This window comes from Candoia aspera, chromosome 1, assembly GCF_035149785.1.
Source record: "Candoia aspera isolate rCanAsp1 chromosome 1, rCanAsp1.hap2, whole genome shotgun sequence".
NCBI classification, from domain to species: domain Eukaryota; kingdom Metazoa; phylum Chordata; class Lepidosauria; order Squamata; family Boidae; genus Candoia; species Candoia aspera.
In genome coordinates, this window is record NC_086153.1 from 194,622,578 (window position 1) to 194,650,228 (window position 27,651).

Below are 27,651 nucleotides of genomic sequence, written 5' to 3' on the forward strand. Positions count from 1 at the left end.
CATTTTAGACAAAAGGAGGAAAGTGGGAGTGTTAATAAGCTAGCATTTAGATGAACTGGAAGAGGCAGCAGGAAGAAAATTCATTCTGTCTAATTTAATAGAAATAAAGTCTGGACTGCATCATGTGACCCTGAGCACACTAATTCAGCCCACCGAAGTGTGTAATTATTATAACTGCCTTGCATTTTAGTTGTGACACTGTTTTAAGGGCAAAAATAAAGGAAACTGCTTGTCATTCAAGGCATTGTTGTTTTAATCGCTGATGTTAATACATTTGCTTCCACAGTAAGATTTGAGACTGCAGTAATCTTCTCAAAACAATGCAAGCATAATATTAAAGCAATTCCTTCACTTCATTTGATGAATGCAAACCATACAGACTAAGATTCTTTGTTCTATATCAGTGTTTTGAATTCATATTGTTACTGAGTCCATCTTGTCCCCTCTTTAGATAGTTTTTATTAAAAGATTTTACATACATAATACGAAATACATTCAAAGAAAAAAATATAGTAAAGGAAATGTTGAAAGGAAAGGAAAGGAAAGGAGATAGAAAAAAGGAAAAAAAAAACAGAAAACTTGAAAAAATATATAAGGAAGTGGCTTCTAATCTCCCTGTTGGCAGTTATACATACAATTCTAATTAAAACTCTCTAAGATTACATAATTCCCTTCTATAACCTATTCTTTCTAATCATCAAAACCATAAAGTCCATAAGTCACAAAACCATTTTCTTTTTTATGCAAAAAGTCCATATCGGGTTTCCAGTCATTGATGAATATCAATAACAAGCTTTTTCTACTCAAGCAAGTCAGTTTGGCCATCTCAGCAAGTTCTGTCAATTTCACCACCCATTCCTCCACAGTGGGTAATGCCAAATCTTTCCATCTTTGTGCATAGTAACCTCACTGCAGTAATCATATATTGAAATAATCTTCCATGGCTTTTTTCTAACTGTTTATCCATCAGTCCTAAAAAGAAAAGTTCTGCCTTCAATTGAATATTAATCTTTAAAATCTTTATACATTCTAGATAATTTCTCTGGCATCTCTTTAAGAGAAGATTCAAAATCTTCTTGTGTTGACACCATGGAAAATTGGTGGGGAGTTAATGGTGTAAACCTCTTTTTTCTTTGCACACCCAAGAAACACCTGTACAGAAAGTGTTATTTAGCCAGTTGAGGCAATTTGTGTATTCCTGCACACATACACTTCAAAGAATACTACTTTGGAAAGATTTGTGGATTGTATCATTGTTATTGTTAACCACTCTTACCTCTTACCTATATCCTTATAAGGGATAAGATAAAGAGGACACCAGCTCCATCATCAACACCTGGCAACACCTCCCTAATCTGCCAAGGGGAGGGGGAAAAATACCTGCTGAAAAGCAATATTCTCATAAACAAAGGATCACTAATCTGAGTTCCCAAGGTATTGACCAAATATGTCATCACACCATCCTCAGGTGCTGCTTGCTAGAGACTCTGTCATCCTTAAAAATATGCCAAGAATATTTTAGATCATACTGTCTAAAATTATGATCAAGACTCTAATAAGAGGGGCTGCCAAACCATCTCCAGGTGTTATTGTTTATACTCCCTGTCTCATAAGAAAAGTTTAAAAGGTAGCAAAAGCCCACAGACAGTTGGAACTTCAGCATAGACCCAATGTCCTAAGAAGGTGCTATGCAACTGCCACCTTCAAGCAGTCCATCTGCTGCCATTCTTGGGGCTCCTGGCAAGCTGAAGGGACATGGGACATATATCTTTCTCTGTTACCAGTCTTAGTATTTAGTCAATAGAACCCTCTTTGGTGTTTCACCCTGGTCTGACCCTATTGCCTTCAAATCCTAAAGAACGTATTTTAGGATATATATGCATACCCTGACTTGCCCTTGGGGTGCCAACACACTTTTGAAACTAATGTTAAGGCTTTAAAATTACCCACTGTATACAATAATTTTTTCCAGCCTATGGCCTTTAAAATACACACACACACACACACACACACACACACACAGTATATACACACTAGCTGATTTATCTTCAAACCTAAACCAGCAAACCTGATAGATAGCTCAAATTACAAGTTTAAATTCCTGTACAGAAGTTATTTACAATTTTCATTGTTGATACAAAACAGGATATGGAGGGAAAATCATAATACACTTATCAATGTTTTAAATAGAAATTAGAGGGCTTTTAATTTATACAGTATATTAGTAGTTTGGGCAAGTTTTATTTATTTATTTTAAATTTATTTTATCTTTTGGAAAATACTGAACTGCATGATGGGTGATCTGCCTTGGAATACAAACTGTCAAAAAAAAAAAAAAAGTGGTGGTATCAGCCCACTATGTAGACCAGACTAAAAAAATCAACTCCACAGGAAAACTAGAACTATATTTTATTGACACAGGCTATAACAACAGAATCTTGCAAGTCTGATTGTGCTTTACCTCCCCTTCTTCTTATGCACCAGTGAATCAGGGAGGCGTTTGCCTGAGCTGCTTCCAAATATCATCTTGCTTCCCAGGACTTAAAGAATGTTTCAGCCCTCTTTGCCCAGGTGACAGTTCTTGCATATTTCTGTCAGGGTCATCTCTCTTACTCTCCACAGGGGTGGGTGGGGGGAACTGAATTGGTTCTTATAAACTATTAATGCTGGGGAGGAGGGGGAGGAGGAGGAGGAAAGATCTGCTGGAAAAAGATCTGAAGGAGAATAGAAGAGCAAAGGAGAGAGAGGGACAATAGAAAACAGCAGAATGAAAACACCAAGTATGACAAGGAAGAGAAGGCAGAGCAGCTCCAACAGGAAGAAAATGAACCTTCTTACAGAACAGAAAGAAGCTTCATTACTGGTGCCATAACAGTCCCATTGTAAATATAATGTAAAGTATAATGAATTCATTGTTAATCCCTGCTTATCTGGGTGTTGGTTTGCCAGAAAGGACACGCTCTGATCTTTTTGTTTCCTTCTTAGCTGATTTCTATGGAATCCTACAATTTTGGCCTCCAGTTGAGTTTCACACCCAACTGGGTGAGACCTGTATGGAAACCTACAATTTTGGCCTCCAGTTGAGTTTCACACCCAGCTTCCTGCATTACATTGGATAATTACACTTCTTACACTTTTTAAGAAAGTGTTTTTGTGCAGTTGTACCTAATTTTGAAGCAATGCCTCCAAATAAAAAGCACAGTTGTAACTGATTGTCACACGCCTTCGCATGGATTCATTGAGTCCTCTACTAACAAGTATCTTCTAATATGTTTCCTATGTGAATACATGGCATATAAGCAATGAAACCATCTTGTCTTTATGATCACCTTCATGTAAAATACCCAGACAAACAGGATAAAGACTTGGAATATTTTAAAAACCTTCATGTATTATTTAATCTGCAGTATGTCAGAAATGTTTTGAAAAGGCCACTGACTACCTTACTGCATGTTACCAGATTTCAGAGATTAAAGCTAAGTGTGGCAAACTACACAACATAAGGGAAACCTCGATAATGCTATAGGAAGTTATTTCCACAGCAATGCATCAACCTTTGAGATTTTGAAATTCATACTGATTAGTGGTACAAACATACAAAGGCTCATTGATGAAATGAGTAACAATGTTGAGAAGCAGCTTACAAAAACTATTGAAAACAAGAAAACTCTCCCTACAGTTGGATGAATCCATAATTATGTACAGAAGACTTTTATTAATAGCCTAGCTATAATATTTTGATGACAACTTCATACTGCAGGATAAAAATGCTCATAGTTGATATGAAAGGGGAATCCATTTTTGTTACTTTAAAACTTGGAAAAGGCCAATATTCTATTGAGAAATCTTTCTTGCGTGCTGGATGGAGCTCAAGCTACGATAGAAAAATACCACATTTTTTATAAAATGCAAGTGTATCACTGCACCACTCCTTGAACAATATTTTAAATGCAAACTTAACTTACAGAGAAGTGTCTGAAATGTTGTAAAGTCAAGAGAATTATAATGGAAAAACCAGCAAGAGAGGATAAAAGAAGGAAAATTATCTTCTCTCACTGCATATTCCTCTTCCCAAAGCTGTTTTTCTTCTTACAGTTGTGTGTGTGTGCATAACTTATAGTTTGACCTGTGTTAATGAAAGTTAAGTTCCTTTACAGACAAAAAATGATTGGGTTTTACAGACAAAAAGTGATTGGGTTTAAAGCTTTCACTGACTTGTGAAAGAATTATATGCTCGGACAATTACTGTCTATTATATACTGCTACATATAAATTAGAGTTTCAGCTTTCTATTGTTGTTTTTAAAGTCACTTAGCAGGAAGCAAACACAGAAGATATGAATATTATAAACCTCTTGAATTAGGAAGAGTGTTCAAATGAAAAAGCAGCTTTTCCTGACAGGGCAATCTAAAGACACACTGAATAATTAAGGAATAATCTGGAATGTCTGTAGCTTGCACAGACATTCCAGATCAAGCTCCTGCACATTTTATGAAGATCTTATTATTATTCAGCCACAGGGTGGTCCAGTCTAGAATAAAACTGTCAGACTGATGGATGGAGCTCCTGCTGTTCTGGCAATCAGCTTGTTTTATTCATAGGTGCGTGTATTCCAAACATCCATTTATTATTTTAGGTATCATGGCATTACAATGTTTGTAGGACCTCTGCCTTAAAAGGCTGCAATATATGGACTAGGATACTTAAGATGTTTGTAGTACTTTGAACCTTTGAAAACATCATCAGACACGTATTTTTCAAGCATTTGTACAAGGCTTTATACACAAATCACTATGTGCACTTGTATGTGCCTTTATACAAAGAAAGCTTTGGGCTGCTATAGCATCCTGTCGCTGACTGATCTGGTTTAAGTAGGACAGCTACAGATGGATCCAAAACATATCCATCCCTATGTTTATTGGTGTTATCACCCCTGTTTCTTCTGCCATGCTCCCCAGCCATGTAAGTCTAAGAGCTTCTGGATGGTTCACAATGAGAAAGGCTGCTGCCACCCAGCTGCCCTATAGGCAAAATCATGTTTGCACCAATTAACCACTGACTTACATTGTCACCCTACAATTCAAAATATATTTTGTTTAAATACACCTTCTGCCCAGTTTCCTTTCCAATGCATTGACTCAAAGTTCTGTTTGTTTGAAAATTCAGTTCAGATTTTGAAACTAAACCAAACCAACAGGCTACTCCTGATGCTTCTGAGATAGGTAGGCAATAGAGAAGCTATCCCTTCCCAAGAGCCTGATAAATTTTAAAAGGAAGACACAGAGGTCGTTTCAGACAGTAAGAAAAGTATCAATGACATGTACTAGTTTTTTAAATTACCCTCCCCTCCAAAATCTCCTTCCCAAGATACTTTTGATTCACTGGTACACGGAAATACACCTCAGCTGGGATCTATCAAAAGGTCTTTAACTAAACAGGTCTGGCAAACCGACTGAAGCTGCAGCCCAGGAATGAAGGCTAAAAGTACTTTTACTGAGAGAGTCTATAATAACCGAACCTTGCAAGTCTGACTGTGTTGTACCTCCTCTTCCTTCTTATAGTTCAGTGAATCAGGGAGGCATCTGCCTGAGCTGCATCCAAATGGTATCTTGTTCTAGGCTTTAAAAATGCTTCTTTTGCCAAGGCAATGGTTCCTGCATCTCTCTGTCAGGGTCATCATTCTTCCTTTCTACTCATGTGAATCCAGTGGAAAGCCTCTACTTTCTCCCGATACAGAACATAAGGCTGAGTGGAGTGTTTTTCCTCCACAAAAAGGGAATAAACTTTAATCCTCGCCTTCTAAGTAAAGGAGGTGAGTTAACTTCTTCCTGGCAGTAGAGATTAAGAGCAGCCTGATTTAGGAGGGGAGTTTAGATTTGGATAGGGATTTTATGTCTTGATTGGCTGCCCTTTAAAGCCCCTAAATCTAAAAAAACAAAGTGAATAAAAAAGCCAGAAAATTTGGCTCCACTGACTCTACAGACTGTGAAATCATAGCAGCAACACCACTCTATAAAAGAAGCTCTGCTAAGAATGACTGAGGATGACCTTTTAGATTTAGAGCCATTTCTGTATCATAGTTGATGTTTAAATGTAGGAAATAAATTCCACAACATGCTTATTCTATTGGATTCCAATTTCTTTACAGAGCTATAATTTACTCCTACATTTCCAAAGGAAACCTGTGCCAATTACACTGAACAAAAGTCAATTTGAAAAGAAGGAAAAGAATTTGTCTGTTTTAGGAAACAATACACTGTACTGCAGCGATCCCAAAAAATCCAGGATGAAGAGGCTCGAGTGAGGAAAAAGAGAAGCAAAGGGAAGGAAAAGAGTTCCTTACAGGCTCTCGCAGAACTTCCTAAGAGTGCTTGGTTTTTCCTGGTTGCGTCTCTGTCGAAACCAGCGCTGAATACTGCGCACGTCCCAGTCTAGCTGCTTGGATAGCCCTTCCAGCCTCTTCTCATCTGGGTGCTAACAAAGAAAAACGAGTCAAGACGTTACGCTTTTGATGAGACTTCACAAAATTCCAGTTGGTACCCTACTCCAAAACTAAACAATAAGCTTCAGATATGCATGAGATAAGGAGAATGCCCTTTGACATGCCAGCTTGCTATCGAGACTATAAACAGTTTATGCAAGTTAAATATTCATTTTCAGTTTGCTTTGTTTTATGGGTCATGTTATTATCAAACCTCTGCACATGATTGATACAAGTATCCACAGAACCCGAATGCCTCCAGATTTGTGTCATTAGCATAATAATGTCATCATGCAAATGACATAAATTACCACCACTTTGATTTCATGGACAATCTTTCTGTTTTTACCATCTTTGATTTTATAATGTAAGCTGCCAAAAGCTGCCTGGAGTTGGGTGGCCTTTAATTTTTAATAAAATAAAATAATTGGGAATAGTGGACACAATTACTCTGTTAAATCACACTTTCAATTGTATGCTGATTTTGGTGCCTTATTTGCTCCACCTATAATGGAATACAACTCAACCCTTTTTTTGCCTTCTCCTGTTTTCTGTGGCATTGTTCTCAAACACACACATTTTCCACTAGGCCTGTCGGCTTGGAATCCTGGGACCTGTAAGCCAAATTATCTGGATAGCTCCAGGATGAGAATGGCTGCACATGCTGGTTTATTTTGCTTTACTCGTGTACTGTACTTTTAGTTTCTCTTCCACAGGTCAGATCAAAAAAAGTTTACCGCTTCAGAGTGGCCACCTCACCAAATAAAGATACATAATACTAACTTATTTTGTCACTGGAGATTAACAATTCTACGAATTCCTGTTCCACAGAATAAAAACACATTAACAATACAGGTAGTTCTCGCTTAGCGACCGCTCATTCAGCGACCATCTGAACTTACAATGGCACTGAAAAAGGAGATTTATGATCAGTCCTTAAAGTATGATCAGTCCTTAAAGTTGCGGCCATTGCAGCATCCCTGCAGTCACATGATTGCCATTTGTGACCTTCACAGCTGGCTTCCAACAAGCAAAGTCAATGGGGAAGCTGGCAGAAAGTCACAAGTCATGGTCATGTGATGTCACACTTATCAACCATGGGTGATTTGTTTAACGACCACAGCTGAAAGTGACATTGTAAGTAAGTGTGGTCACGTGATGTCACACTTAACGATTGTGCTGCTTAGCGATGGAGTTGCCGGTCCCAATTGCGGTTGGTAAGTGAGGACTTCCTGTATATTTAAGCTTAATTATTTATTGCCCCAAAGGATACCCCAAATTGTAAGTTTTGGATATACTCTCCTAGTGGTAAAATTTTCAAGACTGTGGAACACTATATTTTTATTTAATTTAAGAATACCTAAAATTCATTTTTTAAAGGAAAACAAAGAAATAAAAAGATATTCTTTATTTTCTGGTACATTTATTATAAAGCATAATGGGATGTATGAGCTCGTATGTTAGTTGGTATATTTAAACACATTTAAATATTAAAACAGTAAAACATGGTGGCATGTTCGATCCATGTTTAGAGTGAGGTTTGCTAAAGAATTAGTATAACATTTAGCTTATTTTTGTATTTAGTCTTAGTTGTAGGGAGTGTTAAAGTCCAGTTTTCTAATGATATACTGAAAGAAAAGGCAGTTGTCCTTTAAATGCCTTTTCACCTAAGCTCATATTCTGCGAACTTACACCAAAAAGTCTTCTAGTGATTCTTTTTTCTCAGCTGTTTCATTGTGATATCTGAGCACAAATCTGCCAACATCTTCCTTTTGATCTTGGAACTAGCTTGTGGAAAGTTGTTTATTTTCCCTACCGAATGAAAATTTCCCACTTGGATTCCATATTTATACTTATTGTATAAATTTTAGTATTGTAGGTATTGATTCGGTGATTTTATGATGTTGAGGTTTTAAGGAGAATTTTATTGTAAACTGCCCAAAGTCCCCCTTTTGTGGGGAGATGGGCAGTGATAGAAATGTGAATAATAAATAAATAAATAAATAAATAAATTTATTTGGAGAACCTCCATGCATTGCAGAACATTGTTTGAGAAATGTCCTGTACAGTACACGATTGAAATGTAATTGTTTACTAAGGCTCTGTATCTCAAAAACCTTACAATAAATAACAAAGCATATAAGTACTCTGGGGGGGGGGAGGCATCTAAGTTACTTGTGGGTTGTAGCCAAGTAGATAAGTGTAATGGGCTGTGAGAATAACCTTGGGAGACAAGAGGAAGAGCCGCAACCTAGACAAAGGTTTGGTAAGAGAAGTCAGAGTCCAAAGGAGGGATGGGGGTGGAGAAAGTGCCTGAGAAGGGACCCTCCCTAGTTCCCTGGAAAGTAAAGGCAGGGAAGGGGGAAGGGCTTTCAGACTTGCAAGACTCTGTTACTGCAACCTTGCCATAAAGGCAGTGTTGGTACTCAGGGTTTTGGTTTCCTGTCTGGACTACCTTGAAGAGCTGATAATAAGTCTCCTGGTGACATCTGTGTATGGGCAGGCACGGCAGGGCATGAGAGAGGGGGCAGCCAACCAGCAAGCAGCAGCAAGAAAAAAAAATTACCAGCTGGGTCCAGATATGCTTTCTTTTCAATCTATTGTTTACAAAGTGTCTCTGTGTGGTTCATAGGTGAACAGCTCTTCTGATACCAGGCATTATTTATCGCTACAAAAAGTATGCTGTGAAAGTTTGCCAACAAATATGGGGTAGAGTTGGCACAGTGGTGTATTAAGTGTTATTGGTAGATGTGATTACCTTGGTTGTGAATTTTATGATTTTTTTATGCTGGTTTTTAAACATGTTTTTGTGGGGTTTTTTTTTTTACAATTTTTAAACTGTTGTATTGTTTGGTTGTTTTATATTGTTTTAACTGTTTGTATGCCACTCAGAGTTATATATATGAGATGGATGGTTATATAAATTGGAAAAATAAATGAATACATATTTTATAACTCCATGGCAATTGTTCATAAAATGACTATTGCCCTGGATTTCAGTCCCCAAGACCAACTCCCTCCATGCATCCACTTTTCTCACAAATCATACATGGTTTCCTTGCTCAGAAATTTTGTATTAGATTTTACTATTATAATCAAAATTCTTAATAAAACATATATATACACAAGAAATTGATACAACTTTCAAACCACAAAGACGGGATTGATACAACACACTAATCAAATCAAGCAAACTTGCAAATTGAGCCAAGATGCTAGATGAGCCCATTTTAATGATGTGATGCGTGTGTTAGTGTCTCCAGTGTGGTATGTTTTATTACTTTTCCTTTTTACTGCTTTAATCCTTGCTAGCAAGCCTGAGATGCTTGGCAGGTGGACGGCCATGTAATTTGAATACATAAATGGAAATGGAAAATACTGTTACAGCGTATCTGGAACTGGACTGAGATTTGTGATGACTCACTATATACATTCCAGCAATAGCAAATGGAATTGGAACTGAGAGAGAAGCATCTTTACATGAAGATGAAGTCTAGCACAATAGATGGTGTTTGCTTGGAATCACTTTGAAATCAGCTCAGTTCCTTAGCTGAAATAGTCAAAGGCAGGCACCGTAGTCCCTTTAAATTCTGTGCAGTTTGATCTTACAATTTCAGAAGACATAACCCACAGAAGGATAACTCTATGTACCTGTTCACCAGAGACCAACAAAGCATTCAACAGAACTGCCTTCCAGATCACTGGGAAAATCCTCAGGTGCCTTTCAGAAACCCTCTGGGTCCATTAAGCACCTCTGGTGGGACATGTGAATTTGCCCATCCTCCCTGCACAAGCTGGTGGTTGTGGTCAACCCACAGTCATGAGGACAAGGGACTGATGGAAATGTTCCCAAGTCCTGGTCATGTCTCTTATGATGTGATGTAAAAGCCAGATTAAATGCACGGCCAACTGTGTGGGCTGGAGCTGAGATGAACTGGGTCAATTCCTGAGTGTCATGTTCACTGTTTCAATGTGCACTGTACATCGTAACGTTTCACATGCCATGGTGCTGACGCGCGTTTCTGTTTGGGAGGGAGCTGCTGTGAAACCTTGTGCCAAGCTCTGTATCTATGTTCATTTCAATGGAATGTGTTTGGGTTATGTGCTCTGTTCAAGGACTTTTCCCGCAGACCATCAGAAGCCGTTAGGAGCACCTGGGATTGTGAGCTTGGGAAGATTCTACAGGGGGAGGGATCTCGTTTGTACTGAGGGTTTTTAGTTTGCAGTTGGTGCGCGTTTTTCATTCTCAGCTTTCTTTGCGATCCTGCATACTATTCTTTAATAAATCAGTTATCTTTGTGATCCTGCTCATGAGTCTGATGGTGTTTTAGAATAGGCAACCATTACACTGAGCCACTTTTGACTCCAGAGACAGGAAGTTAAAATCACCCAGGACTAACAGCCAGGAGGAATCTATAACCACCTTTACAATGAGTTTGAGTGGTTCATGAGGAGACACTACTATGCAGCTATGAGGATGGTAATGTAGCAGCACCCCAGCCCCCTCCCCAGCTTGTCTTTCTGGCCCAATCTCATAAATACACCAGCAGAACAACACTTCTCACACAGCTGTACCAAGGTCTCCTGGTACACAACTGCCATTCCGTATCTCCTGCCCTGGAGTGAGGACGGATGCAGCATACAAACCCTGGACAGATAAATCTCAGTGAGAGGTATTTCTCCACTCCTCATCCAGTCACATTTTGATGACATATGACAAGTCTGCCCTCTTGACCACAATCATGTCATGAATGGGATTGCATTTATTACACACAGGCCTGGCATTCAAAAACATCAGCCTGAGTCCAATATGCCCAACAATTTGGTTACCTGGCACATGAGGTGAGACTGGGGGCCTGATTGGAAATTTAGTGCCACTCTCTCTGGCCCTGCAGTGACTCACTCTTATCTCTTATTATACTCCTCCTCCCATCATGACCACTATCCCCCCTCTCCATATTTGTCCCTCTAAGCTACAGATCTCCTCACTCACAATCACCTAGGCCTGCGCTGGATAATCATGCACTGACTTCAGACTTGTTATACCTGGCAGCTTTGTTCAGATACATCCAGGATCCAAAGGAGGTGGTTGTTGAACCATGCAGAATACAAACTACAGCTCTTTTCCCTTTTTCTTTCAATATCAGTGTATGTTCTTTATATAAATATTTTTCCAATCAACTCAGTCCAACTGCTTTCTCTTTTTCCCTCCTTTCTTGCTCCTTTCAAAATATGTCTTGCCATAATTAGTAACTACACCATTCACACCAACATAGACTTACAAATATATCCAACCTCTCAGATCCCATCTTATGTAATAGTAGCACTTCAGATCACTGTGGGAAAATTAGCAGGATGCTCCTGTTACTACTCATTATTACAAATATCAAATAAACATGCTAGGAAGGGTACCTAACCCCAATAATGAATTATATTGTCTTTGATGAAGAACCTTTTTGTGTTCCTGAAGTGAATGAAAAGATTTTAGGAATATATTGTACCTTTGTAATGGCAGTGAAGACCTTTTCAAGAATAGCATTAGGCTGAGCTTTCTGTGGTCCATTGGCTTGGACTTTTAAGCCTAAGGCACACGGCTTAGCTATAAACCTAAAATGGAGAGAGGGAGAGAGAGGGCAGGGGAGAAAGGGGAAAAAAGTAATTAGATACATGTGAGTGAATACTTACTTCTAAATGCTGATTTCCCCACCTCTTCAGCTGCACACAACTTGTCTGAAAATTAGGGCTGATGTGATACAGCCTTTGGAAACTAATGAATTTTTGCTACTCAGAAAAATCAATTTGTAATTTTTTCCTGTGCTTCAGAGATTGAAATTCATGTTCCAGGATGATTAACCTGTGCTTGTAGGTGTTTTGCTTTCCCACTAGAGAGACTGCCTGTCAACCCCCCTATGTAATTTTGGTGCCATGCTACTCTCACGGGGTTTATTGTCATGCAACAGTCACATGATCTGCTGGGATAACACATTCCATGAGGCTTTTGCTAGAATGCTGGTCTGCAACACTGATTTAGTGTCACACGAACACTAGGTTTAATTGTTTTTAAAAGCTGATCTTTCCTTGCACCTGTTTCAAAAACAAACTATTGGGAGGAATATTTTGCCAAATAGATGCCTGAAAATACATGTAGATAAATGCAGGAAGCTTCAGCAAAGGATCGTTACCTTGTTGTGGTGCTGGAGCTTGAGCACCTCAATGATGCCATGAGCTAAACTGTGAAGGGCCACCCAAGACGGGAAGGTCATGACAGAGAGGTCAGACTAAATACGATCCCTGGGGAAGGTAATGGCAACCCACCCCAGTATTCTTGCTGTGAAAACTAAATGGATCAGTACAACCAGAGATATGTCGGTATACCATCGGAAGATGAGACCCCCCAGGTCAGAAGATGGTCAAAATGCTACTGGGGAGGAACAGAGGATGAGTTCAACTAGCCCCAGACGTGATGACGCAGCTAGCTCAAAGCCGAAAGGACGGCTAGCGGCCGACGGTGCTGGTGGTAAACGGCGAATCCGATGTTCTAAGGATCAACACACCATTGGAACCTGGAATGTAAGATCTATGAGCCAGGGCAAATTGGATGTGGTTATTGGTGAGATGTCAAGATTAAACATAGACATTCTGGGCGTCAGTGAACTGAAATGGACTGGAATGGGCCACTTCACATCAAATGACCACCAGATCTACTACTGTGGACAAGAGGACCACAGAGGAAATGGAGTAGCCTTCATAATTAATAGTCAAGTGGCTAAAGCAGTGCTTGGATACAATCCAAAAAACGATAGAATGATCTCAATTCGAATTCAGGGCAAGCCATCTAACATCACAGTGGTCCAAATATATACCCCAACCACAGATGCTGAAGAAGCTGAAGTAGAGCAGTTCTATGAGGATCTGCAGCACCTACTGGACAACACGCCTAAAAGAGATGTTATTTTCATCACGGGAGACTGAAATGCTAAGGTGGGGAGTCAGATGACACCTGGAATTACAGGTAAGCATGGCCTGGGAGAACAAAATGAAGCAGGACATAGGCTGATAGAATGTTGCCAAGACAACTCACTCTGCATAACAAACACTCTCTTCCAACAACCTAAGAGACGGCTTTATACATGGACTTCACCAGGTGGACAACACCAAAATCAGATTGACTACATCCTTTGCAGCCAAAGGTGGTGGACATCTATACAGTCGGTAAAAACAAGACCTGGAGCTGACTGTAGTTCAGATCACGAACTTCTTCTTGCACAATTTAGGATCAGACTAAAGAGATTAGGGAAGACCCACAGATCAGCTAGATATGAGCTCACTAATATTCCTAAGGAATATGCAGTGGAGATGAAGAATCGATTTAAGGGACTGGATTTAGTAGATAGGGTCCCGGAAGAACTATGGACAGACGTTCGCAACATGGTTCAGGAGGCGGCAACAAAATACATCCCAAAGAAAGAGAAAACCAAGAAGGCAAAATGGCTGTCTGCTGAGACACTAGAAGTAGCCCAAGAAAGAAGGAAAGCAAAAGGCAACAGTGATAGGGGGAGATATGCCCAATTAAATACAAAATTCCAGAGGTTAGCCAGAAGAGATAAGGAATTATTTTTAAACAAGCAATGCATGGAAGTGGAAGAAGACAATAGAATAGGAAGGACAAGAGACCTCTTCCAGAAAATTAGAAACATTGGAGGTAAATTCCAGGCCAAAATGGGTATGATCAAAAACAAAGATGGCAAGGACCTAACAGAAGAAGAGATCAAGAAAAGGTGGCAAGAATATACAGAAGACCTGTATAGGAAGGATAACAATATCGGAGATAGCTCCAATGGTGTGGTCAGTGAGCTAGAGCCCGACATCCTTAAGGTTGAATGGGCCTTAAGAAGCATTGCTAATAACAAGGCAGCAGGAGATGACGGCATCCCAGCTAAACTGTTCAAAATCTTGCAAGATGATGCTGTCAAGGTAATGCATGCTATATGCCAGCAAATTTGGAAAACACAAGAATGGCCATCAGACTGGAAAAAATCCACTTATATCCCCATACCAAAAAAGGGAAACACTAAAGAATGTTCAAACTATTAAACAGTGGCACTCATTTCACATGCCAGTAAGGTAATGCTCAAGATCCTGCAAGGGAGACTTCAGCAATTCATGGAGCGAGAATTGCCAGATGTACAAGCTGGGTTTAGAAAAGGCAGAGGAACTAGGGACCAAATTGCCAATATCCGCTGGATAATGGAAAAAGCCAGGGAGTTTCAGAAAAAGATCTATTTCTGTTTTATTGACTCTTCTAAAGCCTTTGACTGTGTGGACCATAACAAATTGTGGCAAGTTCTTAGCGGTATGGGGATACCAAGTCATCTTGTCTGCCTCCTGAAGAATCTGTATAACAACCAAGTAGCAACAGTAAGAACAGACCAGAGAACAATGGACTGGTTTAAGATTGGGAAAGGAGTATGGCAGGGCTGTATACTCTCACCCTACCTATTCAACTTGTACGCAGAACACATCATGCGACATGCTGGGCTTGAGGAATCCAAGGCTGGAGTTAAAATCTCTGGAAGAAACATTAACAATCTCAGATATGCAGATGATACCACTTTGATGGCTGAAAGCAAAGAGGAACTGAGGAGCCTTATGATGAAGGTGAAAGAAGAAAGTGCAAAAGCTGGCTTGCAGCTAAACCTCAAAAAAACAAAGATTATGGCAACCAGCTTGATTGATAACTGGCAAACAGAGGGAGAAAATGTAGAAGCACTGAAAGACTTTGTATTTCTAGGTGCGAAGATTACTGCAGATGCTGACTGTTGTTGTTGTTGTTGTTTATTCGTTTAGTCGCTTCCGACTCCTCGTGACTTCATGGACCAGCCCACGCCAGAGCTTCCTGTCGGTCGTCAACACCCCCAGCTCCCCCAGGGACGAGTCCATCACCTCTAGAATATCATCCATCCATCTTGCCCTTGGTCGGCCCCTCTTCCTTTTGCCTTCCACTCTCCCTAGCATCAGCATCTTCTACAGGGTGTCCTGTCTTCTCATGATGTGGCCAAAGTATTTCAGTTTTGCCTTTAATATCATTCCCTCAAGTGAGCAGTCTGGCTTTATTTCCTGGAGGATGGACTGGTTGGATCTTCTTGCAGTCCAAGGCACTCTCAGAATTTTCCTCCAGCACCACAGTTCAAAAGCATCGATCTTCCTTCGCTCAGCCTTCCTTATGGTCCAGCTCTCGCAGCCATATGTTACTACAGGGAACACCATTGCTTTAACTATGCGGGCCTTTGTTGTCAGTGTGATGTCTCTGCTCTTAACTATTTTATCGAGATTTGTCATTGCTCTTCTTCCAAGGATTAAGCGTCTTCTGATTTCCTGACTGCGGTCAGCATCTGCAGTAATCTTTGCACCTAGGAATACAAAGTCTTTCACTGCTTCTACATTTTCTCCCTCTATTTGCCAGTTATCAATCAAGCTGGTTGCCATAATCTTGGTTTTTTTGAGGTTTAGCTGCAAACCAGCTTTTGCACTTTCTTCTTTCACCTTCATCATAAGGCTCCTCAGTTCCTCTTCACTTTCAGCCATCAAAGTGGTATCATCTGCATATCTGAGATTGTTAATGTTTCTTCCAGAGATTTTAACTCCAGCCTTGGATTCCTCAAGGCCAGCTTGTCGCATGATGTGTTCTGCATACAAGTTGAATAGGTAGGGTGAGAGTATACAGCCCTGCCGTACTCCTTTCCCAATCTTAAACCAGTCCGTTGTTCCGTGGTCTGTTCTTACTGTTGCTACTTGGTCGTTATACAGATTCTTCAGGAGGCATACAAGATGACTTGGTATCCCCATACCACTAAGAACTTGCCACAATTTGTTATGGTCCACACAGTCAAAGGCTTTAGAATAGTCAATAAAACAGAAATAGATGTTTTTCTGAAACTCCCTGGCTTTTTCCATTATCCAGCGGATATTGGCAATTTGGTCTCTAGTTCCTCTGCCATTTCTAAACCCAGCTTGTACGTCTGGCAATTCTCGCTCCATGAACTGCTGAAGTCTACCTTGCAGGATCTTGAGCATTACCTTACTGGCATGTGAAATGAGTGCCACTGTTCGATAGTTTGAACATTCTTTAGTGTTTCCCTTTTTTGGTATGGGGATATAAGTGGATTTTTTCCAGTCTGATGGCCATTCTTGTGTTTTCCAAATTTGCTGGCATATAGCATGCATTACCTTGACAGCATCATCTTGCAAGATTTTGAACAGTTCAGCTGGGATGCTGTCGTCTCCTGTTGCCTTGTTATTAGCAATGCTTCTTAAGGCCCACTCAACCTCACTCTTCAGGATGTCTGGCTCTAGCTCACCAACCACACTGTCAAAGCTATCCCCGATATTGTTATCCTTCCTATACAGGTTTTCTGTATATTCTTGCCACCTTTTCTTGATCTCTTCTTCTTCTGTTAGGTCCTTGCCATCTTTGTTTTTGATCATACCCATTTTGGCCTGGAATTTACCTCCAATGTTTCTAATTTTCTGGAAGAGGTCTCTTGTCCTTCCTATTCTATTGTCTTCTTCCACTTCCGTGCATTGCTTGTTTAAAAATAATTCCTTATCTCTTCTGGCTAACCTCTGGAATTTTGCATTTAATTGGGCATATCTCCCCCTATCACTGTTGCCTTTTGCTTTCCTTCTTTCTTGGGCTACTTCTAGTGTCTCAGCAGACAGCCATTTTGCCTTCTTGGTTTTCTCTTTCTTTGGGATGTATTTTGTTGCCGCCTCCTGAACAATGCTGCCAACTTCTGTCCAGAGTTCTTCCGGGACCCTATCTACTAAGTCCAGTCCCTTAAATCTATTCTTCACCTCCACTGCATATTCCTTAGGAATATTAGTGAGCTCATATCTAGCTGATCTGTGGGTCTTCCCTAATCTCTTTAGTCTGATCCTAAATTGTGCAAGAAGACGTTCGTGATCTGAACTACAGTCAGCTCCAGGCCTTGTTTTTACCGACTGTACAGATGTCCGCCACCTTTGGCTGCAAAGGATGTAATCAATCTGATTTTGGTGTTGTCCATCTGGTGAAGTCCATGTATAAAGCCGTCTCTTAGGTTGTTGGAAGAGAGTGTTTGTTATGCAGAGTGAATTGTCTTGGCAAAATTCTATCAGCCTGTGTCCTGCTTCGTTTTGTTCTCCCAGGCCATACTTACCTGTAATTCGAGGTGTCATTTGACTGCCCACCTTAGCATTCCAGTCTCCTGTGATGAAAATAACATCTCTTTTAGGCGTGTTGTCCAGTAGGTGCTGCAGATCCTCATAGAACTGCTCTACTTCAGCTTCTTCAGCATTTGTGGTTGGGGCGTATATTTGGATCACTGTGATGTTAGATGGCTTGCCCTGAATTCGAATTGAGATCATTCTGTCGTTTTTTGGGTTGCATCCAAGCACTGCTTTAGCCACTTGACTATTAATTATGAAGGCTACTCCATTTCTTCTGTGGTCCTCTTGTCCGCAGTAGTAGATCTGGTGGTCATTTGATGTGAAGTGGCCCATTCCAGTCCATTTCAGTTCACTGACACCCAGAATGTCTATCTTTAATCTTGACATCTCACCAATAACCACATCCAATTTGCCCTGGCTCATAGATCTTACATTCCAGGTTCCGATGGTGTGTTGATCCTTAGAACATCGGATTCGCCGTTCACCACCAGCACCGTCGGCCGCTAGCCGTCCTTTCGGCTTTGAGCTAGCTGCGTCATCACGTCTGGGGCTAGTTGAGCTCATCCTCTGTTCCTCCCCAGTAGCATTTTGACCATCTTCCGACCTGGGGGTCTTATCTTCCGATGGTATACCGACATATCTCTGGTTGTACTGATCCATTTAGTTTTCACGGCAAGAATACTGAGGTGGGTTGCCATTACTTTCCCCAGGGATCGCATTTAGTCTGACCTCTCTGTCATGACCTTCCCGTCTTGGGTGGCCCTTCATGGTTTAGCTCATGGCATCATTGAGGTGCTCAAGCTCCAGCACCATGACAAGGTAACGATCCTTTGCTGAAGCTGACTGCAGTCAGGAAATCAGAAGATGCTTAATCCTTGGGAGAAGAGCAATGACCAATCTCGATCAAATAGTTAAGAGCAGAGGCCTCACACTGACAACAAAGGCCCGCATAGTTAAAGCAATGGTGTTCCCCGTAGTAACGTATGGCTGTGAGAGCTGGACCATAAGGAAGGCTGAGAGAAGGAAGATCGATGCTTTGGAACTGTGGTGCTGGAGGAAAATTCTGAGAGTGCCTTGGACTGCAAGAAGATCAAACCAGTCCATCCTCCAGGAAATAAAGCCAGACTGCTCACTTGAGGGAATGATATTAAAGGCAAAACTGAAATATTTTGGCCACATCATGAGAAGACAGGACACCCTGGAGAAGATGCTGATGCTAGGGAGAGTGGAAGGCAAAAGGAAGAGGGGCCGACCAAGGGCAAGATGGATGGATGATATTCTAGAGGTGATGGACTCGTCCCTGGGGGAGCTGGGGGTGTTGACGACCGACAGGAAGCTCTGGCGTGGGCTGGTCCATGAAGTCACGAAGAGTCGGAAGCAACTAAACGAATAAACAACAACAAAATGCAGGAAGAGAGCTATGTTAGTCTATGGCTGCCAAAAATCAGAAAGAGGCTGGTAGCATCTTTTTAGCTTAACACATTTTATTTAAAAGCATAAGCTTTTCTGAGCTACAGCTCACTTCATGAGATGCACAGAGTGACTTAGGGATGGGGTGGGAGGGGATGGAAAGGAAGACAAGATAGTTATGCAGATACAGGTTACATGTGAGACAGATTACAAGTACTTTATCAATTAATAACTAGAATTATCAACTATAAACAATCAGCAAAGCACCTTTGGGTTCTATGTAGGACTGCACAACATTTATTTATTTATTTATATTTCGAATTTCATCACCGCCCATCTCACTCAAAGAGTCTAAGTAATAGACAGTAGTTTGGCATCAGAATAGAAAATAAGGACAAATAATATTAGAGCATTTTAACTTCCCAGGACACTCCATTACAGATCTCAAACAACTTGTTTTGGAACAAAGAAAGTTTACCAGCACAATTGAGCAAGAGACTACTGAATTCTCATAGAGCAAAAGATTTCAGGCTATCTCAGAAGCTGTGGAGTCCTTGGCGCTCTCTGAGCCTTGTTGTTTTCTTGCAGACGTTTCATTGCCAGACTAGGCAACATCTTCAGTGCGAGGAGGGAGTGGGACTTGCTCTTGGTTTATATATAGTGGCTTGCCCTGCCTGTGTTGGTAGGGGTGTTGTTCTTTCCTTGGTTGTTCCTTGATTAGGCTGTTTGCTGCTTGATTGATTGACTGAGTTATAGTTACTTGATTAGGCTACTGTGTACTGTTCGATTGTTCGTCTGGTGTTAATGCTGGTGTTAATCTTTGCTTATCTGGGTGTTGATTGCTGGTGAGGAGGTGTACTGGTCTTTTGGCTTTTCTATTGTCTCTTTTGAATGGTATGTAAATGTTGTCTATGTCCCTGTTGATGGCTGACTTGTCTGAATGCCAAGCTTCCAGGAATTCCCTAGCGCTTTTGGATTAGGACGCTCACAGTTTCCCAGTTGAAAATGTGCTTGAGTCTATGTTGTGTTGTGAGATTAAGGAGTTTTCATTGTGTCTTCTGACTGCTAGTTGGTGTTTTTTCTTCTTGGGCTACTGGGTCTTTTGGTTTGCTTAAGATGTTTTGGTGGGCTTTGGTTGGTTTGTGTGTTATGGTGATGCCGTGTGGTTGTAATAGACTGTTGATAGTTTCCAAGATGTTTCTGATGTATGGCAGTGGTATCTTTTTCATAGTTTGTGTTGGTTGTGGTTTCATGTGTCTTCTCTAGTTGTTCCTTTTTAATTGTGCCAAAGGTGTCATCTACATATTGGATCCATACATTTGGTTGTATGGGAGTGCTATAGTTTCTAGATGCTGCATTATGCAACTGAGAGAAGATGCTTCTTCAGGTAATCCAGTCCCAAAGGGCTTTAAAGGTGCTTTAAAGGTGACAACCAATTGCACCTGGAAACACACTGGCAACCAATGCCACTCATGAAGCAGTGGTGTTACATATGTCAACTACCTGGCATCATTTACTACCTGTGCAACTACATTCTGCACCAGTTGAAGCTTCCAAATGCTCTTCAAGGGCAGCCTGATGTACAGCACATTGCAGTAATCCAGACAGAAGGTCATGAGAGCATGAATGACAGAGCAGAAAGCCGCAAAAATAGAATTACAGTAGGAACATAGAACGTAAGAAGCGTGAACACAGGAAAGCTCAACACAGTGAAAGATGAAATGAAACGACTACAAATTGACATCTTATGCATCAGTAAATTGAGATGGACTGGGACTGGCCACTTTTAGTCAGAGGATCATACCATTTATACTCAGGACATGAAAAACAAAGAAGAAAGGGTGTTGCTTTTATAGTTAGGAAGGAGATAGCAAGAACAGTACTTGGCTACAATGCAATCAATGACCACATAATATAGATTAGCCTTCGTGAACAACCCTTTAATATGGCAATCATTCAAGTTTATGCTCCAGCCACTAATACAAAAGAAGAAGAGGTTAATGACTTCTATGATCAAGTTCAATGAGAAATCAAAGGAACATGCAAGCAAGATGTGCTGCTTGTGATTGGAGACTGGAATGCCAAAGTTGGAAACATGACAGAGGAAAATGTAGTTGGATTGTATGGCTTAGGAAACTGAAATGAAGCAGGAGATCAACTTATCAATTTTTGCCACTCCATTGATTTCTTTGTAGCTAACATTCTCTTCAAACAACCAAAACAATGCCTCTATATATGGACATCACCAGATGGAGTATATAGAAATCAAATTGACTATATTATTGCTAAAAGGAGGTAGAAAGAGCTCAATTACAGCATCAAAGACATGGCTAGGTGCTGACTGTGGAACAGATCACAAACTGCTCATGTGCAAGCTCCAAGTTAAGCTAAAGAAGCAGTCTGCTTCCATGATATGATCCAGAAAATATACCCACCATTTTCAAAGGAGAACATCAGGAATCGCTTTGAAGACCTCAATGTCATTGATAGAGAACCAGAGGAATTATGGAACAATCTTACAGATGCTGTTAAGGATAAATGTGAAAAGAGACTGCCAAAAATGAAAAAAGAGAAGAAAGCAAATGGGATGTCAGAACAAACCATGGAAATTACCAAGAACAGAAGAGAAGCCAAAGCCAAGAAAGGCAAAAATCTCAGAAAGGAACTTAATAGTTTCAGAGAGCTGTTAGAAGAAACTAGAAGCAGTATTACAACAACATCTGTAAAGACATTGAAGATAAAAGCAGACATGGAAAAACAAGGAAAATCTTTCAAAACATCTCTGAATTCAGAAGGAGTTTCTAACCTCAGATTAGTATGGTAAAGGATGCCAATGGATAAATAGTAATTGATTCGAAGGAGATCAAAGGAAGACAAAGGGACTACACTGAAACAGTGTACAGTACTTATGTCAATATCCAAAATATCTTAGAAGATACTGTTGGCATTTTTTTTTTGCTCTTGGCTACCATGGTAATTAAGTACTTCCTTAAGCATCGGCTGGGTGAAGAGGTTGAATTTAATTGTCCTCAGTTTAGGTGTTAATAGTTGCATTGCCTGAGGGGAAGGCAGTTTGCAGGGCTTTTGTTTAGTTTTTAGCCTTGCAGCCGAGTAAGCAGCTCACTCCTCTCTGAGAGCATGTGAGAATGCACAAGCCTGTAAATATGTTTTTGTGCTTTCTGTAAATAAATTTATTTTTATAGAAATGCCTGGTCTGTGATTTTTCTGATCTCTCTGGGCCAAATGGTTTCCAGCACTCTGCAAGAGATACTCTCTATTTAAAAGAACTTCTGGTGCTAGAAGTTAGACCAGCACTCCAGTCATTACCAGGTTGAAAGGTTATAGGAGCTGATGCAATACCCACTGAAATATGGCAAGCAACAAAAGAAGAATCAGTCAAAGGTTCTAACCAAGCTATGCCAGCAAATTTGGAGAATGACACAGTGGCCAACCGATTGGAAGAGGTCAATCTACATTCCAATACCAAAAAAAGGAGACTTAACAGAGTGTGCAAACTCTCATACGAGATCCTTAATTTCACATGCTAGGAAAATAATGCTTAAGATCATCCAACACAGATTATAGCCCTACATGGAAAAAGATGCCAGAATACAAAAAAGTCAGTATGTGCTTCATTGGTTATAGAAAGGCCTTCGATTGTGTTGATCACATCAAGCTGTGGAAAGTGCTTAGAAAAATGGGAATCCCAGAAAATCTCATTGTTCTCATGAAAAACTTATACACAGGTCAGGAAGCCACAGTATGGATTGAACATGGCAAAACAGACTAGCTCCAGGTTGGCGAAGGAGTTTGACAAGGCTGCATACTCTTACACATACCCTTATTTATTCAACCTATATGCTGAATATAATTAAGGGAAGCTGGACTGGAAGAAGATGAGTATGGTTTTAAAATTGGAAGAAGAAACATCAATAACCTGCGCTATGCTGATGACACTGCCCTGATAGCCAAAAATGCAAAGGATCTGCAAGCCCAAGTACTAAAAGTCAGACAGCACAGTGAAAAAATAGGACTAAAATTAAATATTAAGAAGCCCAAACTAATGACAACAGGTAGAACAACCAGCCTTATAATTGACAATGAAAATATTGAAGTACAGGATAGCTTCTGCCTTTTAGGATCAACCATCAACAGTAAAGGTAATATACAGCAGACTAGCACTTGGTAGAGCAGCCATTAAGGCCTTGGAAAAGATATTCAAATGCCATGATGTGTCAATACCTACAAAGATCAGAATTGTGCAAGCCATGGTATTCCCTGTAACAGTCTATGGAACCAAAGGTTGGACTTTAAAGGAGCAGGATAGGAAGAGTATTGATGCCTTTGAATTTGTTGGGGATGACTCCTGAGAATGCCATGGACAGTAAAGAAAACAAATCAACTTAGAGTTCTCACTTGAGGCACAAATGACCAGGCTCAAATTATCCTACTTCTGACACATTAGGCGAAGATCTAGCTCTCTGGAAAAAGCTCTAATGCTGGGAAAGGTGGAAGAAAAGAGGACAACCAGCAGCAAAGTAGATGGACTCAGTTACAGTGGTGATGAGTTTGCTGTTGGGAGACCAGAAAGAACAGGCTAGGGATAGATTGTCATGAAGAAAACCTATGTGGTCGCTAAGAGTCAAAAATGACTTGATGGCACATAATCCATCACATGCTTAAAAAGTTAGAGATTTAGTGGTAAGGAGGGTAATGTGGGGAAAATGCAGGTTAGTTTTTAAATGCACTGAGAATTATTAGCAAATTGAAAGGCCAGTAATATGGCAGATCTTATCCGAAATTCAAAAAGTGATAAAAATGAAGAGAACTTCGTAGAAATGAACTATAAATAATAATTTTAAGGTGTCACAGAGACTCAGCTTTTGTTATCCTACAGTTCTAATATATTAAACACAGAAGCCCAACAGAGGGGAATTATTTCATTTCTCTGATGAGGAAAAAGGAGCCAATCAAAGGTTAGGATTATAGAGGCCAAGGCAAAAAAGAAAGAAGCTAGTGTTGGATTAAGTGGAAATGGGAATAACAAAGAGAATCAAAAGAGCTTGCCTGATGTATAAAATGAGAACTACTTCAGCCTTAGTAGAGAATGACTAAGTCCATATATCCTCTGAGGAAGGTATGCATGCAAACAAGATGGTGTCTAGACATTCCTGAGCTGTTCTGCAAGCACAATCTAACTGCCAAGGGCCAAAGCCCAGATTGTGCAATGTGGGCTATGTAACATACAGTATTATCTTCATGTAATGAAGAATATGTATTGCGTAATAAGTATTCAGCGAGTAACTGATGTAAATCTGAAGTCTGGAACCTCTGTTCCAAAACACTCATTGTTCCCATGGACCATGGCCACTGGTTAGGAAAAATGAGGCTGTAATCTAGCAAAAGAGAACCACAGATTCTCCACTTGGGTGGTTAATTAATTAATTAATTAAATGCATATGCCACCTGACTCCCAACGATTGTGACCATTTGTCAGTCAGTGATGGCCATCAAGAGCTTGTTAGCTATGGAAAGAAACAACACTTGACTCTGCACATGTTAAAAATCTGCCTGGATTATATAATTTTTAAGAATTATTAATTACATACTATGATTTCCTAAAGATCAAACAGTAGTGAAACAGAGACTATAATGGAGAAAACCTTTTTCCCATATGTAGAAGCATGTCATCCGATATTTTGTAAAAGACACACTGTTCTTCTTGAGTATTTTCACAGATGATTTCTTCCCATCGCCTACGTTCTGCTCTCTAAACAGCAGATTTCTGTTAGAGTTTTGTAAGTGATATTCCAAACTTTAACCTTTTTAAAAAAAATCTGTCCTATTCAGAATAAAAAGATAATCCATCTGCTGACCCAAAGTAATTTATCTTTTTTTCCCCTCTACAACTTAAATAAAAAAGTTAAAACAAGAAACTTCATACAACAGAAGAAAATCACAGTAAATATATTATACAGCACTGGTTATGAAATCTTTGGTAAAATCAAGTATTTGAGTTATTTGCAAAAAGTTTCTTTTTTCATCTAATTGAGATGAGGAAGGGTCTTAAAAGATTAGCTGGAGGGGAGAGGAAGGATGCAGGTGGGTCAAATTCAGATTTTGGTATGTACTTAGGCCCAAACTGAAAGCTGTTGTTAAAATCACACAAAAAAAAATTCTTTCAAAATTTTCAGGGGTATTTCACATATTTTCTACTAAGCTGCTAATATGCTGTACTTGATATGAAGTTACACCTTAAGTAAACCAGTAGATAAACATCCCATATCCTGATTTCTCCTCCAAGATGCCCATTAGTTCTTTCAATTTCTATCTTCATCAACCATATTTTCACCATCCCAAACACTGCCAAACTAATATTTTATTTATCATATGTTCTGGTGTCCCCAGCATCGCCCCTCAGATGTTATCATCATAATGTCCATTTTTATCCTTCCTGTTCTCAAGCTTACTGACACATTCATACTTTTAAACTTGCAGAACTCAAAACCAGTATGTGCCAGGCAGACGCTTTATTGGTATCTGTAGAAAACAGATACCAATACAGATACAGATATCACTATCAACCTTATAAACATAGAGCCTCACTGGTATAGACAGGAGGGCAGATAATTCTCTATGATTACTGTTGTACTCATTTAGAATATTTTAAGTACAGTAGAAAATAAGCTTAATTTCCTTGGTCTGTTGTTGTTTTTTAATTTAGGGGGAAGGGGTAAGAACAAGTAAAGGAGAATATAGGCAACCCAGGGCTTTTTAGAAGACGAGCAAGGTAAAAATACAACCAGTACTAATTCAGTTGCCAGCAGTAGTTCTAATAAGTTGTGAAGGTGTATCTTTGGCACTTCATTCCAGGACCAAGCAGGCGACTTCACAGTATGCTTCCTGGAATCATCAGGCAAATCACGTGGAACACCCTTTCTGAACACTTGCAGTTATGATTTACAACAGTGCAAAAATCCAACCTTTTGTCACCATGCTTGGAGTGGGGAGAGGAAGAGCCATTCCTGGGGTTCGTTGGTTCCCTAGTCCTGCCAGGACCGGTCTTATCCCCTTATGGGTTGAATTAGATCTGCTGTCACCTGGATTTTATTGTATTTTATGCTGGTTTTTATTGCTTATTGATACTATTTATGATTTTATTGAATTTTAACTGTTTTTATTGTGAACCACCCAGGGTCCCCTATGTGGGGGAGATGGGTGGTGATAAAAATATGATAAAGAAATAAAAGAAATAAATAAAAAGAAATGAATCAGAGTTGTGAAATTCTGATATGATAGGGAAAATGCACGCGGTTTACTCATATATTTAGTATTTTATTTGATTTATTTTATCTCAATTTAGACTCAGGCAAGTTTCTGTTGTCGCATCTTGCGTGCAGAATGTTTCTTCCTAGGCATGTTCATAATTAATCTGCCTCAAACCCTACGTAACTTACTAATGTAAAAACGGGATGGAAATTGTGGCATCTAGTTTAATCATCATAATCACTTAAAAGCAGTTTATATTTCAATTTTAACATTATTTGAATGGCAATTCCTATCACCTAATTTAGCCCTTCAATATTCATACATTTGTGGCTCAAAAATATAATAATACTGTAATATTTTTTGAAGTTAAAGAGCGCATCTTAAAACAGCACAATATTCAGAAGAACAGATTTTTAGAATACAGGTGTACTGCAGATTCAAAAATAAATACTTCACAGCCAACTGGCTATCGACTGATGCAGTATCTAAAAATAATTCATTTCTAAGGGCTAAGCTTTTCAAAAGAATAGGGGTGGAAGGGAAATATTTGCTTATTTACAATAGACTGGGTACCAGACTTCTTACATATTTAATAATGTAGCATAAAAATTGATATAACAGACATCTCAAGTAGTTTCCCTTTGTTCTTCTTTAGTGAATGACACCAATATGCCTTTCACATAAATTATCAGCAACTAAAAGGCATGGGGGGAGATGAGCGGTGATAGAAATTTAATAAATAAATAAATAAATAAATAAATGGCACCCCTGTTTTTGCTATGAGAAAGCATCTTATCCCTCCCTCCATTAGATAGCAAAACATGGATGGAGGCAACAGCTAGTCCCATACAATACAGAATAATGACCCTCTGTGATGTGGAAGAGGTTTCTAAAAGTTATTGAAGCATGAAGAAAATTAGCAACAGAATACAGTAATTTGGGGTAGCACACTTTAAAATGAGACCATATACGCATAGGAGTTAGGTTCAGATGTGTAAGTAGTGACACATACTGTACTGTAGCTACCTGAAGTACAAGTATGTAAGACTTCAAGCGCCAAGCTGACTATACAGGATTGTGCTGTCCCACCAAGTTTCTGCTTGTTACTGTCAACCATACAGTGGGAAAAAAGAATGGACGTTTGGGAACAATCCATTAGAATTGCAATGTGTCAATTGTGGAAGAGGGTAGTAAAGCTGTGATTTTGGAGCAATAAGATGATTTTTAAAAGCTGGCACAGAGTATTTCTAGGAGAGGAGGGAGCATTGAAAAGACATATTATA

At 39.7% G+C, this 27,651-nt stretch overlaps 1 protein-coding gene across 1 annotated transcript in view; it reads right to left on the reverse strand.

The window, feature by feature from the left end:
• The window catches only part of CERS6 (ceramide synthase 6), a 112,885-nt gene that overhangs the window by 63,045 nt on the left and 22,189 nt on the right, over positions 1–27,651 (reverse strand). The window contains exons 2-3 of the mRNA XM_063292240.1: positions 11,983–12,088; positions 6,344–6,474 (exon numbers count right to left, since the gene is read on the reverse strand). Coding sequence (XP_063148310.1) covers positions 6,344–6,474; positions 11,983–12,088 — 237 coding nt within the window. The remainder of the gene's footprint in view (positions 1–6,343; positions 6,475–11,982; positions 12,089–27,651) is intronic.